This window comes from Coloeus monedula (genome assembly GCF_965178545.1).
Source record: "Coloeus monedula genome assembly, chromosome: 6".
Classification (NCBI taxonomy): Eukaryota; Metazoa; Chordata; class Aves; order Passeriformes; family Corvidae; genus Coloeus; species Coloeus monedula.
The window spans coordinates 54,122,824-54,139,272 of NC_138786.1; the positions used below are offsets into that span (position 1 = coordinate 54,122,824).

At 40.9% G+C, this 16,449-nt stretch overlaps 1 protein-coding gene across 5 annotated transcripts in view; it reads left to right on the forward strand.

The window, feature by feature from the left end:
* The first annotated feature begins 775 nt into the window (after nt 1-775).
* Nucleotides 776-16,449, forward strand: part of WDR20 (WD repeat domain 20) — a 45,499-nt gene continuing 29,825 nt past the window's right edge. For all 5 annotated transcript variants that reach the window (XR_014226445.1, XM_082282804.1, XM_082282805.1 and 2 more), the window contains exon 1: nt 776-1,055. Coding sequence is in view for 4 of the 5 variants with exons in the window: in XM_082282804.1 (XP_082138930.1) it covers nt 807-1,055 (249 nt within the window). In the remaining variant the exon portion in view is untranslated. The remainder of the gene's footprint in view (nt 1,056-16,449) is intronic.

Genomic DNA, 16,449 nt, shown 5'->3' on the forward strand with positions numbered 1-16,449 from the left:
GTACCCGCATCCTGAGGTGGCAGGTCCCTGTGGGCACACAAAACCCCTGCTCACAACCCCCTTCACCCTCTCTCCCCCAGAGCAGCTGCCCCGTGGAGCCACCATGTCGCGTGACCCTGCTGAGGCCACATCTGCAGCGCTGTGTCCAGTTCTGGGCGCCGCAGTAGGAGAGAGACACGGAGCTCTTGGAGTCGGTCCAGCGGAGAGCTACAAAAATGATTAAACTACTGGAGCATATCTCTTATGAGTAAAGGCTGAGGGAGCTGGGCCTGTCCAGAGAAAAGCTGACTGAGAGGGGACCTCATCAATGTGTATAAATATCTAACGGGGGTGGGGGGGTGTCAGAGGATGGAGCAAGGCTCTTCTCGGTGGTGCCACGGGCAGAAGCTGATGCCCAGGAAGTTCCACCCGAACATGAGGAAGAATTTCTTTACTGTGCAGTGACCACACTCTGGAACAGGTTGCCCAGAGAGGCTGCGGACACCTCCAAGAGTCCTGTGGATGTAGTCCTGCACTCCGGGATGACCCTGCCGGCGCAGGGAGCTTGCCCACGGTGCCCCACCGCGCTCCCTGCCTGCCCGACCCACCCGGGCGCTCTGTGAGGGCCGCCCCGCCCCGCCCTCCAACCACGCCCCTTTCCCCGCCCCCCGGCGCGCGGGCCCGGCGCGCGCGCAGCCGCGCAGTAAACAGGCCCCGCCGGCCCCGCCCCCTCGCACCGCCCCCGCGCGCAGGGGCCGCGCGCGCGCCGGCGGCTGCGCAGTGTCGGCACATCCGGGCACTGGCCAGGATGAGCGCTCCTTTCCAAGATGGCGGCGGAGGGAGGTGGGAAGGAGATGAACGAGATTAAGACCCAGTTCACCACCCGGGAGGGGCTGTACAAGCTGCTGAGCCACTCGGAGTACAGCCGGCCTAACCGCGTGCCCTTCAACTCGCAGGGCTCAAACCCCGTCCGCGTCTCCTTCGTCAACGTCAACGACCAGAGCGGCAACGGGGACCGGCTCTGCTTCAATGTGGGCCGGGAGCTCTACTTCTACATCTACAAGGGGGTCCGCAAGGTACCGGGGCTCCCCCGCCGGGATGGGGCGGGGAGTGGCGGGGGCTCCGCGTCGCCCGCCTGCCGGGGTGCGGGAGCCCCAGGGCCGCGCCGGGGGCGGGGGGCAGAGGCCGCCCCGCCGGGCCGCCCCTCCCTCGCTGTCCTCCCTCCCCGCCGCCGTGGGGCTGGCGGCTCCTCGGCTCCAGCCGATCTCCCGATTAACCAGGCAGCGGCTGGGGAGGGGGAGAGCAGGCCTGGGCCGAGGGCGGTGTGAGGGCATCGGCGCTGGGTCGGTGCTTGGGGCTGCTCCAGATACGGTGTCACCGACGGGAGTTGTGTGTGTGGGCCCTGTGCAGGGATGCGATCTCTTGGGCCCTCCTTGTCGTGCGGGAATGAGGGTTGGCTTTTCCTCCCTGGGCCTCCTTCACCTACTGCTTCAGGTCAGAATTTGCTGGACACACTAATGCCTGTTGTGATTATGGTGGTGTTAAATCCCTGCTTCCAGGATCTTTGTAGCTGTGGCTGCATGGCTGAAGCATTCGCTGCAGTTTTAGGCCTTTGTTGTGACTTGGAAATGTGGGTTGATTTTAGGATTGTTTCTAAATGGGAGCGGTGCAATGAGATGAGTCTTAAATATCAGATAATTGACAGAGAGAGTTGCTTTTGCAGGAAAGATTGATGTGCTTGAGAGAGAGAGACTCCTTACCTGTCGTTATTGGATGCAGGATAGTGCATGCATTTGATCTCTCAGGTCACCATATTTATGAACAAACCCTGGATTTTATGAGATTCGGAGAACAATTCTGAATTTGTCATCCTAGGTGAACAGATGTCACTCTCAATAGACATAAACACAGATATAATGAATGTCAGCTTTCTGTTTTGTTTCAAATAGTGGGTGTTCATTATTTTACATGCTTGGGTCTCAGCTGCCATCATGTGAGTACCTTGAAATCTTCGTGCTCTTAGCCAACCATTCCACATGGGATGAGTGCGCAGAGTGCTAGAGACTCACACGAGGCAGTGTAGGAAGCTCGTGGATAACAAGGAATTATACCTGATTCTGCTGTGTCCTAGGGTAGTGCCCCTCACACTCTTCCTTTATATAAAATGTCAGCACCAGCAGGAGTTTTAAATCTGTACGGTTATTTGTTGAATGTGACGTAACAGATCTGATATGTCCTGTATAATTATATGGAAAAGTGTGTCTGTGTGTAGTTTAGTTTCACCCTTTAATGAATTTTAATAATTTAGTTATGTTTCAATTAGTGCTTGGACAATGGCTTGTTTAAGCATACTAGGAGTATTTAGTGTCAAACAGTATTTGCTATTTACAAGTAGTTGCTATCTTTACAAGGTATCCTGAGGAGCAATATCTCTGAAAATCTACATCCTATATTACTGCCATGGTTGGGTTCTGTTGTGTTTGTTTGTTCCGTGCAAAGTAGCTGCAGAGTTTTCTCAGCTCACAGAGCAAGCCTTTATGTAGTTTAGTAATGGTACATGTGATTCTTGCAAGTTCTCTTAGTCATCTCTTGCCACACTTCTGAAAAATAAAGATCTAAACCCTGGAACTTCGTTGAAAAGAAGGAACGGAATAATTATATCAAATTACAAAAATCTCCTTGAGCTGGGTATTTGGATATTTTTTCAGATGCCAAAAGCTACTGGTATGATACACAGTAACTGAGAAGTTTGAGTCTGTGAACTCATGAGCTCTGAGGCATTTGTACCTGTTACAGTGTGAAATGCTTTTTTCTCTGAATTGAGTAAAACATACACATTGTTAGGAAAGAATTCATCTCAATAACCTTTTACAGTATTAACTATCTAAAATAATACTGTATATTCTATATGTGTAATATATTAGTAAAGTGAACCTAAAGAAAGCTGAAATAGATTGACTCACTCTGAGGGAAGTGCTTTAAATGAGAATGGGAAGATGGTCTGTCTAAAATCTGCAATACTTGCTGCTTTGGAATTTATTTTGAAACTTCAGTTGGAAGCAACTGTTTTGTCTATGTATGAACGTGAAACAGGAACAGGCTGACAGTCTTGTCAACTGATTATGTAAACTTTTCAGAATCAAAAGTTCTGTCTTGTGGCTATCATAAAGGGGAGAGAGCTATTGTTACCTCAGTGGACAGGATGTAATTCTGCCTTAAACTGGGCAGATTATCACATTCTGCGTTCCTTCCTGTTCCTGGGAGCAGGATGGGGAGAGGGACTTGACCTGTTTAAGACCAACCTATTTGTGCTCCTCTGCATAACACAGATGCTGATAACTTCAGTTTTAGTTGTTAGTTCATAATTATTTAAGTCTCCCTTAAAAAAATTTCCCTGATTACTTTAAGATTATGATTTTCATTCTAGCTAAATTATATTACAGTATCGAGTTGTATTTAATGAAGCTATGCTGTGTGAATATATCCGCTAACTATGTATGATTTTATCTTTTTTTTTTCTTTTTTTTCCCCCATTTTTTTAAAAAGAATTTTTAAACACTTCTTTTCTGGATGGAAAAATGCTATATTTTTCTTAAAATGAATGAAAAAACCAGCAGGACTGTATTTTAAGTGACTGTTAGGTACTGAGATAACCCATTGCAGATCAGTACACATCAAGGAAGAGTAGCACTTAAGCCATGAATGACACTTCAGAATAAACAATGTAATATGGAGTCAAAGATACCACTTGGGAGGATATTTCTTGACATCAATAGTGCTAATCTTTTAGTTTCCCTTAAATCCTAAATGCATTGTGAATGCTATGTCTGGTTTCTAACTCACCTTTTTAAGTGAACTGCTGATGTGTGTGTTGTGCTTAGGAGATTTAATTTATATAAAGAAAAATGTTTCCAGGTAACCTTGATCCTTCTTCCAAGACACTTGGTGGAGAAGTTAGATCTGGCATCCAGGACAATGATGTGGAGTTTGTCTACTCATACTCAAATCATGAAGGTTTGTAGAGAGACAGGAGTTTTGGACAGCATTTCATGCTGTCTCTAGAGACTTTTCAAAGCAAAAAGGTATTTTCTCCCAACTTCGTTCTTCAACTCTTTAAGAAGGAAGCTGAGATTTTACTGTTTAGTGTTTCAATGTTACTACTAAATTTTACTATTGTCGTGAAATGGACATGGTCCTGTAGTTCAGTAAGAAATTAAACTGTGATGGAATGAGATGTGGTTCCTTTACTTAGATAAGTTATGTAATTGTTCTTAACTGCTCTGAGTGTCAGTGGGCTTTCCCCTTCAGTCCTCCTTTACTTTGGCTTTAAGATTAGATGTGTGCAATGATCTCTTATTAACCAGAAAGGGTAAATTTTCATGAACTCAACTGATCTAGTGACAGCTGTAAATGATGGACTGGCAGTATAGGATCCTCTTGGCGGTGTGCACCTATCTCTTTGTCTTTGGCAGTGCTCAGCCTCTGGGTGAGCTAGTTCAGCTTGCTAAACCAGCAGCAAAGTACTTGCAGTTTTTCTGGGTAGATTTTCTCTTGATTTGGTGAGTTGAATGGTGTCATCTTGGGGTTGATTATTAGCAGGTACAGTGACAGCAAGGAAGGGGTTGGAGGGGCACGACCCCCTTCAGTGGCCTGGACTGTCTGCTTGGATCCACTGCCTTATGAGGTCTTTCCTGAATAAAGCCTCTGCTTCAGCCTTAAGTCAGTTTTGGAATGATCTGTTCCTAAGGGATTGTTGACTTAATTTTGATTAAGAGAGTTACAGGTGTTAAAGGAGGCTTTTCCTGGTATTTTAGGCATTTCCCTCTTCATGGAGTGAAAAGACAAAAAATTATAACGTAATAATTCAGAAATTGTTCACATGATGCTATGGTGCTCTGGGTAAGTTGCTTTTTCCTGCAGCCCCTAATCAGGAGTGAGGGCTGTTACTTGACTTTTTTAATGAGACAGTCTTGAAGTACTTAAATATGGTTTGTGGCTAGCTTTGCAAAATGATTTATTAGTTGATTCATTAGACTGGAAAAGGAGAGTGCTATATCATCTTCCTTGCCTTAGGAATGACTAACAAGACAAGGCTTTCCAGATTGCTGCTGACATTAACTATGAAGTCCTTTTCCTTTCCTACTTCCTGCAAGGAAGCTTGTGCGTTTTCCTTATAGAAGTTGTGTGTGTGATGATGGGTTATGCTCTACATGTTGTAAAAGTTTGTGGGGAAATTAAGCTGCATCTGTCATTGCAACACACGTACATATTAGCAGTAGTGTTGCATGGTTCACAGTCATAATTTTTATGTAATATATCGGCAAGTTAATCTGAATGTATAGTTTAGCTTATTACATGACATAAAACCTTTTGCATTGTAGTTAAATTCTGGCTACCTACTCTTTGGTAACGTGTGGCAGACTTCCTTAACATTGGTCATTTCATTTTCTGAAATCACCTTGTTGCAAGAAGAGGCTTTGTCTTTAGTTTGACTTTTTTCTTGCAGCTACCTAAAGCAGCAGGCTGTTAATAACTACGAAATATTATAGTATGTTGCAGTAGTGTTGGATTAGAAACATACATAGGTGAGAAGCACAGGTTGATGGAGGCATGGAGGGCAGAATTTGTTGACTGTCGTTTTAAGCTTAGACTTAAGCGTCTTGGAAATTATATTTGTACTAGGATGAAAATAATCTTGTATCTCAACTTCTTTTATTGAGAGTTGGCATATTGGTAGTCCCTGCTTATCAGTAAAAAGACTGAAGTACAGGATTCCTTCCTTTGCAGTTCTCAAAATTACCTTTTTTTATGTCTGGCTTGATTTGTTGTGTAGTTCAGTGTTATCCTTGGTGGTGACCTTCATTCTATAGTCTGTTCACCTGGGAACTTGTTGCAATGACAGAATGATAATGGGTGATATTTGTCACTGTGCTTAATATATTGCTGACAAGAGCAGGGCGAGGCAGTTCTGTGTTGGAAGCTGGGATGTGTGGAGAAAACCATCATGTTTTCTCAGGATGTGGTGGGAATGTGAATTAATACTACTGTATACTTAGCAATCACTAAGCTGTGTCAGGCCCCTGAAAACGATGTACATTTAAATAGCATATATGAGCTATAAAAATACTGAGGTTTTTAAGGATCTTGGAAGATACAGTAGTTCTGAAGCAGAGGGAAGTATACCTACATCTTAGTCACCAGTTCTTAAACTTGCAGTAATGAGAATTCCACCGTTTCCTTCAATAACTTTTTTTGGTGTTTCTTCTCTTTCTTCTTCCTTCAATATCTGACTAAACTTGTTCAGGGAAAAACAAACGTGAAAGCAAACCAGGCTGAACAGTTAATTTACTGTGGACATAGAGGACAGTTGACTATTGCCTTTGGCTTTTGCATATTTAAAAACTTGTTAATTTGTCCTCTCAGTTTTCCTAAGGTAAATAAATCCAGCTCTTTAAACCATTCTTTTCGGATTGTGAGTTGAAATGTTTCATTGCTCTCCTCTGTTGGCTTCTGTTGTCTTGCATTTGTGGTATTTAAACTAGACCCACTGCTTGCACTGTGACTGCAGTACAGAGCAAGGCAGAATTGTTGCTGCTGTGTCTGTCTTCTAATATTCTTGCTAACATATTGAATAATGTTGACATTTTTGAATCCTGCTTATAGTGATGACTCACTTGGGTTGTTTCTTATCATATTGCTGCTTTTCTCCATTTTTATCCATGCCTTGATTTTTGTTGATGTTTATAAATGCCATGTAGCATTTTCATTGAATTTTGCTCTATTAAGATTATTAGAGAGTGGTTTTATTTCCAATTCTGTGCTGCATAATGCAAAAAATCCTTCCAGTCTTGATGTTATTCACGAATTTGATGCGTACTCTCATCCAGTAATGAAAATCTCTCATAGAAGAGAAATCCAGCCATGTGTTGGATTTGCTGCTGACATTTCACATTTTTCAGGTGTGTTGGATGTGACTCTATTCTGTCCCTTCTTAAAAGGGTGTTGTAGATTTCTTTTTTTCAAGAAATCCCTGAATTTCTTGCTGAATTTTTTTTCTTCTCTTTGTGGGGGATAATAGTTGTTATATTGGGACTGGACTAGCCGGTCTCATGGAGGTATTGTGGCTAGATCAGTAATACTTTACCTCTTGATCTGTGATTGTGAAGGTATTTGAGAGCCTCTTGGACATTTGTTTCAGGTGTTTAATGGGTGGATATATTTACCACTTTGAGCTTTGTGATGTAGGTCGATACTTTCTTTCTTAATTCTAGCTGGGCTGTACTAGGGACTGACAGACACCTTACAAAATACTCTGTAGACTTTTCCGAAGGGTAGAATTTTTAGTAATGCTTTTTTTTCAACAACACTGCTGAAGGAAACAGTGAAGAGTTAATGTAGATTACAGATGTGTAGGTAGCTTTCAGTGTTTAATTTTGTTATTAGGCTTATGTAGAGCAACTAGGAGTAAGATAAAAAGAGTATAAAGCTGCTTTAAAATGACAGTTACACTGTTAAATGTTTCTTGCTCTGGAGGAAGATGAAATGTCTATGGTTGACAGAGCTTGCAAGATGATTTTTATGTAGGAAGTGGTATTAGTCTGTAGTGCTTTTTCTTGTTCTAGTCTGTGCTTCAAGCCCATATCACAACTGTTTGACTTCAGTGAGCTCTTGCTCTGTGTTCACTGAAGGATTGCTCTCTGAGGTAACAGTTCATTTGTCTATGACTGCTTGTTTGGCTGGCATGTTTGACAGTGAATGCTGGGCTATGCTGGCCAAACCCCTATGTTGGGATGCAGTATTTTATAGGTAGGGAACTTTAGTGTGTGTCTTCGGTTGGGTTTTTTTTTGCCACAGCAGTTATAATTTTGGAGGTTTTGTTTTGTATTGAAGTGCATTTATGGTAATATTGCACTTACATGAATTCAGTTGGGGAAATTTAGGTTAGCGTAAAGCCAATAATCGTGGCACTTATTCTTTGCATATTGACAAAATTTTAGTCATAATGCTTCACAGATGCGAAGAGGGGTCATTTGTAACAAACACTTCTGTGCCTGTGGTGAGTTTTATGGGCCAGCTTTGTCAGAATATTTATAAAAGTGTTGTGCTATGTGCTTAAATTACAAGGAGTTTGCATTATATGTTGGCATCTGTGAGTCTGCAAAACAGTTAAAATAGTTAACTGTTAATAGTTAAAATGTACATTGAAGGTGCCTCACACTCTAATTAAAGGCTGCCTAGACCCACCTCTGAGAGGATTGCCAGCCATAATTGTCTTGTTTGACATTCTAGATTCAAATTTAATGCCCTAGTTTGAAGTATTATTGTAGTTTTTTGGCTAAAAGGAACCATCTGAAGTACTTTCCTATGAAGGACATGTACCCAAAGGCCACTTGCTATTCAGTTGTCATGACTATGAGTTGACACACTTGGACAAATGACTATTTGAAAGTGGTGTCATTTAGTGCAAAAATAGTGCCTAATATTTCCATTATCTGTCCTCTTAGAAGGCTTAAGGAAAAGAAACTGCAACATTAAATGTGCTATACTTTAAGTAATAATATTTGGTTGTGTCTTTCTGGGAAATAGAGTATTTTTCCTTCCTTACATCACCCCACTTTGCGGCCCAAGCAGCCCATTTTTTAGCATCTACATCCCACCCATTTCTTGCCCCTGAAAACAAAGCAGCTGCTGTTGCCTGTTGGGCTCCTGTTGAGCAGCTGTTGGTGCAGTGTTTGCAGCCCCCTGCTCTTTGTGGGCAGGACCACCAGCTGCTGCATTTGAAACCTTTCCAGTGGCAGTGTTGTAATTTGCATTGGGATTTCTCGTGTATTATTCAGTCCAGCTGTTCATAATGGAATGATAGATCTCTAATAGATACTTCCTGCAAATTGATTTCAGTTTTGGTTTACCAGCTATATTCGTTCTTTAATTTCCTGAGTTAATCATAATGTTTACATGTGGTTGTAATGGTAAAAAAATAATATTTATAATTTTTTATTATTACTTTTTAACTCCATGTGGGATTGGAAAGTGACTATATTAAGTTGTTCATTTAATAGCATATAATTTTTGTACAGCTAGAGATTGTGAAGTGCTATGTCAGACAAAATACTAGTCTAAGCAAGGAATTTAACTTAGGAATATGCTGGTGTAGGGAGAAAACATTGTGTGTTATAAACAAACTCCATTATCCCCTGTTTCCTAGTAATTAAAAAAAATATATTATTTAGCAGAAGTTTTCGATATATTTTTTCAGGGAAGTGATATCATGTGAAAGTTGGAGAGCACTCAAGTTTATGGTTTTAATGCTCTCTTTCAGCTAAAGAAAGGGGGAGCAATGACAACAGGAGAGAGAATGGATACCAATATGCATTGAACTGTGTGTTAAAAACCCACAAGTCTGGTGAAAGGAATTATTTAAACAAGGCCTTAAGGACACTTTAGCCTGCCCAGGGCTGGAGTCAAAGGGATAACTGTCAATCTGAGTAACAGAAATGTCTTCTTTTCCTAACTTAAAAACATAACAAATACAGAATCCTAAAAGTTGCAGTCTCATCCTGTTTTAACTGTGGCAGTTTATTTCTAAGGATTTTTTGTATGGTTCTTCTAAGACTTCTACAAAGGTTTTTTTCAGGTTTTCTTGGTATTCGAGGTGGGTATTGGAGCATGACCGTGATATATGTTTGAAGCTATCATTGAAATGAAATTTTGGCACAAGTCGTAAAGGATTTTTTTTTGTTGTCTTGATTTTTCTGGTTTTCTATTGGTAACTGTCAGTATTATAGAAAAATAATTTTGCAATGATTTGTTTTTTAAGTCATGTTACTAAGATTTAAATTATAGTCTAGTTGTTCAGATTTGCATATTTTAGTGGTTTGAATGGCAAATACTACTTCATAACATCAACTTAATACTGTATTGTGAAGCCGTAGATGAAGGCTTAGTGTGCATTTTTCTTCAGATTTTTGCCTTTCTTACAGAACAGCAAACAGTTGGATTTCTTTTTCAGACTTTATTTTTAAATGAAAGTATTTATAGAGATTGCTTTTCTTTAGCCTTTTTAATAAGAGAGTGGGCCAGAGACCTTCAATAGCTACCTGTTTGCACTTAACGTGTCAAGAGGGTCTGTCTTTAAAAAATAATTTATGGCGACAGGAATAGTTGCATGGTTAGGCAAATACCACTTTTGAAATTTGATATCATATACTGCCAAATGCAGTATCTGATGTGTTTTGCAGCCCGTTTTGCATTGTCATTTTGTGTCAGTTCGAATTATTACTTTACTGTCCATAAATAACTAAAGAAGAATTTTTTTAAAGTGTGCCTGTTCAGTGTGGTATATTGATCCAGGAGATTTTTTCTCAAAGGAGACTTTCAGAAATACAGGGTGCAGCTTGTAAAAGGAAGATGCTTGTGTTGACTAGAGAATTATTGCTATTTAATAGCATTAGCTGTATATCTCAACATGTGACTTCAAGAAATGTCTTGCTGTTATTTCAGTGTGAACTTATGCTCCCTCCCTTCTAAAGGTAACTGTCCAGTTACATTCTCATCAGTTTAACACACGGGATGGCCTCTCCTGCCTTCAGCAGTGGAACTGTGGTCCCTTGTACAGAATAACTTCTGTCTGTGTGTCATGAACTGTTTGCTAACACCTTCAGAGTTTTAAGATGCTGTTCCAGGTGACGTTTCTGACCTAACAGCATTGGCAGAATAACTTCTGTGCCAATGAAGTGACTGTTCGAGTGTAGTTCTGTGTTTTAGCCAAAATGCTGCCTCTGTAAATTCACTAGATGGAACTGGGATGGTTAAGTGTGGGCACATGTTAGCACTTCTAAATCAGAAAGATGGGGCAAACAACTGTTCTAAAGAACTCAAATGCCCAGGTTAAGCTGCCTCTAGTGATGCTCAAGGTGATCCATACTTCTGATTTTTAGAGTGACAAAGTACATGTTACCAATGAACTGCTGCAGCAGTCCAGTGGCAGCTTGCTCAGCTGCTCTAGGTGCTGCTCTTTAAGATCTCTGTTCCCTGTGAACAGTAGGTAACACCTTGTATTGGCTTTGTGTGGCCAGGTTTTGGGGGCTTCTGTTAGAAGCTGCTGTGAGAAGCCTGGGATGGACCTGCTGCTGGCCAAGGCTGAGCCAATCAGGAATGGAGGTAACACCTTTGTGATAATATATTTAAGGAGAGAAAAGTTATTGTGCGGATGTATTTGCAGCCAGAGAAGAGCAAGGTGAGAATATGTGAGAGGGATAGCTCTGCAGACACCAAGGTCAGTGCAGAAGGAGGGGCAGGAGGTGCTCCAGGTGCTAGAGCTGAGATTCCCCTGCAGCACGTGGTGAAAACCATGGCTATACAGGCTGTGCCCCTGCAGCCCATGGAGGGCCACAGGGATACGGGGATCGACTTGCAGCCTGTGGAGCAGATGTACATTAGAGCAGGTGGATACCTGAGAGGCTGTGAACCTGTGGGAGGCCCAGGCTGGAGCAGGTTCCTGGCAGAGACCTGTGAACCCATGGAGGGAGGAGCCCATGTAGAGCGTGTTCCTGGTAGGACTTGGGACTCGTGCTGGAGTAGGCTGTGCCTGAAGGAGTCAGATTGGAAAGGTTCATGGAGAACTCCGTCCTGTGGGAGGGACTCCACGCTAGAGCAGGGGAAGGACTCCTCTCCCTGAGCAGTGCCAGGAACAACATGTGATGAACTGACCATAACCCCCATTCCCTGTCTCCCTGTGCCACTGGGGAGGAGGTAGAGCTAGGAGGAAGGGAGGAGTGGGGAGAGGGTAGTTTTAAGGTTTGTTTTTACTTTTCATTATCCTGCTCTGATTTTGTTAGTAATAAATTCACTTAATTTCCCCAAGTTGAGTCTGTTTTGCCTGTGACAGTAATAGGTGAGTGATCTCTCCTGGTCCTTATCTCCACTCATGAACCTTTCACTATATTGTTTTCTCCTCCGTTTGGTTGGGGAGGGGAGTGATAGGGCATCTTTGGTGGGTGTTGGCATCCAGCCAGGGTCAACCCACCACACTCGTTCTGCGAAAACATGTTGGACTGGCATTGATCTGGTTGATCTGTATGTTGTGTTTTGTTAGTCCTAAACTGATAGAGGCATTGTGTGTACATAAGAGAGAGCCAGAGGGGGATGCTGGTAAGATCAGGGCCTGGAGAAGCCCAGTCTTTTGAAGGCTAGAAAAGGCTTTTGCTGTACTTTCTCTTCACTCATCTGGGAACCCTTTCTTCATTTCTATCTCCTCTGGTTAGTAGGCGTCTTGCAGTTGTGGCACTTGCAGTGCAAATTGATATAAAGGAGAGTTTTGTTTTGGACAGTGTGCTGACATCAGGTGGTTAAAGATACAATTATTTTTGACAGCAGAGCTCCCTAGCATGCCTGGTATTAGTATGCCCATATCAGTGGGTGGGATGATTTAATAGCTGGGCTATGCTGTGTGTCCTCACGCAGTCTCCTGGGAGGACCTTCAGCAAAACGCCTGACGTGGGCTGTGGCCCCTCAGTGGGCAGCACTGTCTGTGAGGTCTGTTGGTGACAATAGACAGTCTGATCACTCCCTCCTCTGCTTGAGGCAAAAATCAGCCAGAGGAAGGAGACAGTGTTGTGTGACCATTTGGTACGTGGAATACTTTTGGCCCTTTGAAGGTAATTTTTAAAGACAATAATTAATAGCAGGCAAAAGGTTGTGGGATTTTTCCACATGATATCTATACCAGTGAAACTGCTAACACTTATTATTATTTAAAATATCTTAATACTTTGCTTACTTTAGAAGAAATATTTTTATTGAGAAAGCTAGTGCCTGCATTTGGAACATACTGCCTTTTGTTCTAAAAATTCTGAAGGAGGATTCAGCTTTGCAGACTGGGTTATATCCCAGAACTTGTACACATGGGATTGTGGGAAATCAGAGTTCATTGTATTTGTTTTTGGGGTTTCGTCCTTGATACTTGTTTTCTAGTAGCTGTGCTTGTTTTGCAGCACTTTTCATCTTGTTGGGCAGGTTTGTAATGAAAGGTCTTCAGCCCCAGAAGGAAGATGCATTGCAAATTAACAACTGCAGGACAATAGTTAGAGCAAGTATGTTATTTCATCTGTCTGTTACTGTGTATGACCACAAAAAGCATAAACCAATGGGCCTCATCCTGGTTTTGGAACACAGGTTATACATTTGCTCAGTATTTTATTCACATAACTTCTGTGGGACTGTTCTGGTGCTCTTAGGATAAGAGCCAGCTCTATCTTATTTTTAGTACTGAAGTAATTAGGGCTTTCTTCTAGTAATATTTTCTTAACATGCTGCAACATGATGGAATTATGGGCTTGATAAAAGCACTGTATCAAAAATGTCCCAGATTCCTGTAGGGCTTGCAAAATCCAGCGGTAGCCAGAAGAGACATAATTTGGACTTGCTGGACAGACGTGACAGTGTTGCATTTGACTTCTATTGAGCTTTGTAATGAAGAATTATAAATTGATTAGCAATTAACTGCTACAGTGAAGTAAGTTTCTATAGCAACAGGACAATGCAGGGTACAATTATTCAGACTGGTTTCCTTAGCAGATATTTTTTTCTTGCACACACAGAGTTTACACTGTTGGACTAAAACATTGTTTTGTTACAGCAACGGATAACCCTCAGCTTTTGCTGCTCTTGCCTTTTAATTTTTTTTTTTCTTTCCTAAAGAGGTAACTTTTCCTCTTATGAGCTGAAAAGGGAATGGGGGAAACTTTCTGAGATAGATAGCAGTGTGGTAGACTGGTGGGAACTCAACCTGCAACTATTTACCTGTATGTTATTAGTATAATGAATGGAGTTATATTGAATATATTGTTAGGCAGTATGAATTTCTATTTCAATTTTTCATTCACAAGTCTATGTGAAACTGAACCTGCTCGAATTTAATAATAATGGTGATCATATAATAGCTTGCAAATTTCAAGGAAATCAATTTAGATAAGTTGTAATGCTGATTCCCTGAATCAGCCAGACTTTTTTTTTGTTTGTTTTTTTTTGCGCTTAAAGTCTCTGTATTTGTTTTTTGGTTTCAATACTTCTGAATACCTTTAAAGAGAGGAATATTATACGTTAAGCTTCACTCTTAAAATGGGAAAACATCAGGGTTTTGTCAAGGGACTGCAGGCATTTGGGGTGTTTTGCCACAGAACACTCTCATAAAGCCCACTTTTAAGTGTTACTATATTTGGATCTTTTTAAAGTTAGAGGAAATGGAATTTGAACAACTTCAGTGGTGAAGCTACAGCAGTCTTGTTTTTTTAACAGAACACTTAGTTTTGTGTTAAGTGTTTTAAAGATACCTCAGATGTCTGATCACTTGAAAGAAAAAACAAAAGCACTTTTTGCTTTTGTCAGTCAGCCTCAATGTTTGCAGTTGATAGGTGTGCATGTATTGCACAAGTGCATTTTCCCAATATTGTCACAAAACCATACCAACGTTTTAGAAAGAAAAAACAGGATTCAAAGGTAAAGTGAAAGTAAAGGCTTTGAAGGTGTGACTGAGTAGAGCACTGGTCCAACAGGTCAGGTAACTTGTGTGTGCATGGGAAGGAGGTGATCAACTCAGAGATGATGATACCATTAAGTCATGCAATGTTTCCAGTTTGTTCCATGTTTTGGGTGCCATCTAAAAGTAGTCTGCCAGCTCTTAATAACTTGAATTAGTGTTGCCTTTAACAGGTATGATTTTTTAACCAGTTTTGCTTGCAGAGCTGGGCCAATTTAAACAATTTCTCAGTGAAAGTAACTTACTAAGTGTTTAGTAAGTATTGCAGCTGAGTATGTGAACTGAATGAGAACAGCTGTTGAATTGTGCCAGAGTGTGTGGTTTTACTTGGAATCCATTTGCTATTTACATACCTATTTTCCTTATTTTAATTTGTTTCTTATATCTAGTACATGTATTCTTATCTCTCTTAAGCTCATCTGAATCATGCCTCACTCAGCGTTAAAAACAGGTGAGAAAGGACTGATTATAAGTGTAGGCAACAGTGTGACTAGACTGTAGGAGTAGAAGGAAATAAAGGGATACACTGGAAAATAAGGAGCAAGAAGGAGATCAGAAAAGTAACTATCACTTTTTTGACTTTAGAGCAATGAATCTGTTATAAGGTACTAAATTGCAACTATTGAGAAGTGAATTATAGTTAACTAAGCATAAATATTAAGTGAGACTTGCAGAACTTAATTACGAAGTGTAGTTAAGGAAAGAGATAATTGTTACAGTACACTTCATTTTCTCAGTTCCTCAGAAGTGAGGAGACTAAAATGTGTGCTTCAGTGCCTTCCAGTCTTTACAGAAGGTGACATGTTCTTTACACAGCTTGTGACAGTCCATAAGTAGTATTCCAGCATGAACTTTATTTAGTGCCTGTGAATATTTGGAATGCTCTGTGCTATTCTGGAATCAGTTGCTTTTTAATTCACTCTACTCCTAACAGTGAAAATTTCTGCTAAAAACCTTCTGACTGCCTTTGGCTCAGCAACAGGCAGGTATTTTCGTAAGGCTTATCCTGGATTGTATTCAGACAGAGAAAAACATGCAGGAGTGCTGTTCAACACATACCCCACCACAACAACAACAACAACAAAAATCCCGTTTCAGTTTTAGCTCTTGAAATTCAGACATTGTAGACTTCTGTGTTAGGGTTGGGTTTGTTATTTTGCTGAAAGTAAAACATTGTCTCCCCGTGGTGGGAAAACATTAATGTATAATGTGTATATATAGACGGCTTTATATGAAGTTCAGGTGCTCAGCCTTTCTAGTGTAACACTTTGATAGTAAGGGAGAGTTGTAACTTACTAAGTTCATGTCCTTGCATGAAGTAGAAATTTAGATCCATGTAATAGATATTTAAAAAGAGGGAATTTTAGAACTTGGAAATTCTGTTACAAAATGTTGAGAGAATTAAAAGCTTAGTTCTTTATATCCGAGACAACCATTGGGAAGAGACCTTCAAGCTGAGGTCTTCTAGGAGTGGTTTTGGAAATAATTTAATTGATGACACTGATACAGAGAAGCAAGACCATGTACATGATACTTATAATAACTTTGGGAGGCATCACTGTTCATAATCAGAGTTACTTTATAAGGAGAAACGATCTGATATCACAGCCATAGATGAAATGAAAATTCATTGAAAAAATACACAGGGAATTTTTGCTTCAGCAATAAAACTTTGAAAAGATGATAACCATAGTGTAGTGTTGATTACAAGCTGAGCCGGCTTGTGATACAGCTGTTGAAGGCTGGAGGAGATAAAAGCAATTCAAAGATGTATCAAATGAGGTTTACCAATTGAAATAAAGAATGTCTTTAGTGCCATTGTACTAGGCATTGAGAAGATGGCTTTAGTATTGTATGAAATTCTGGTTGCTTGTGTTGAAGGTGATTTTTAACTCATCCTACTAAAACAGGATAGTGTCTAATACAAAACAGGA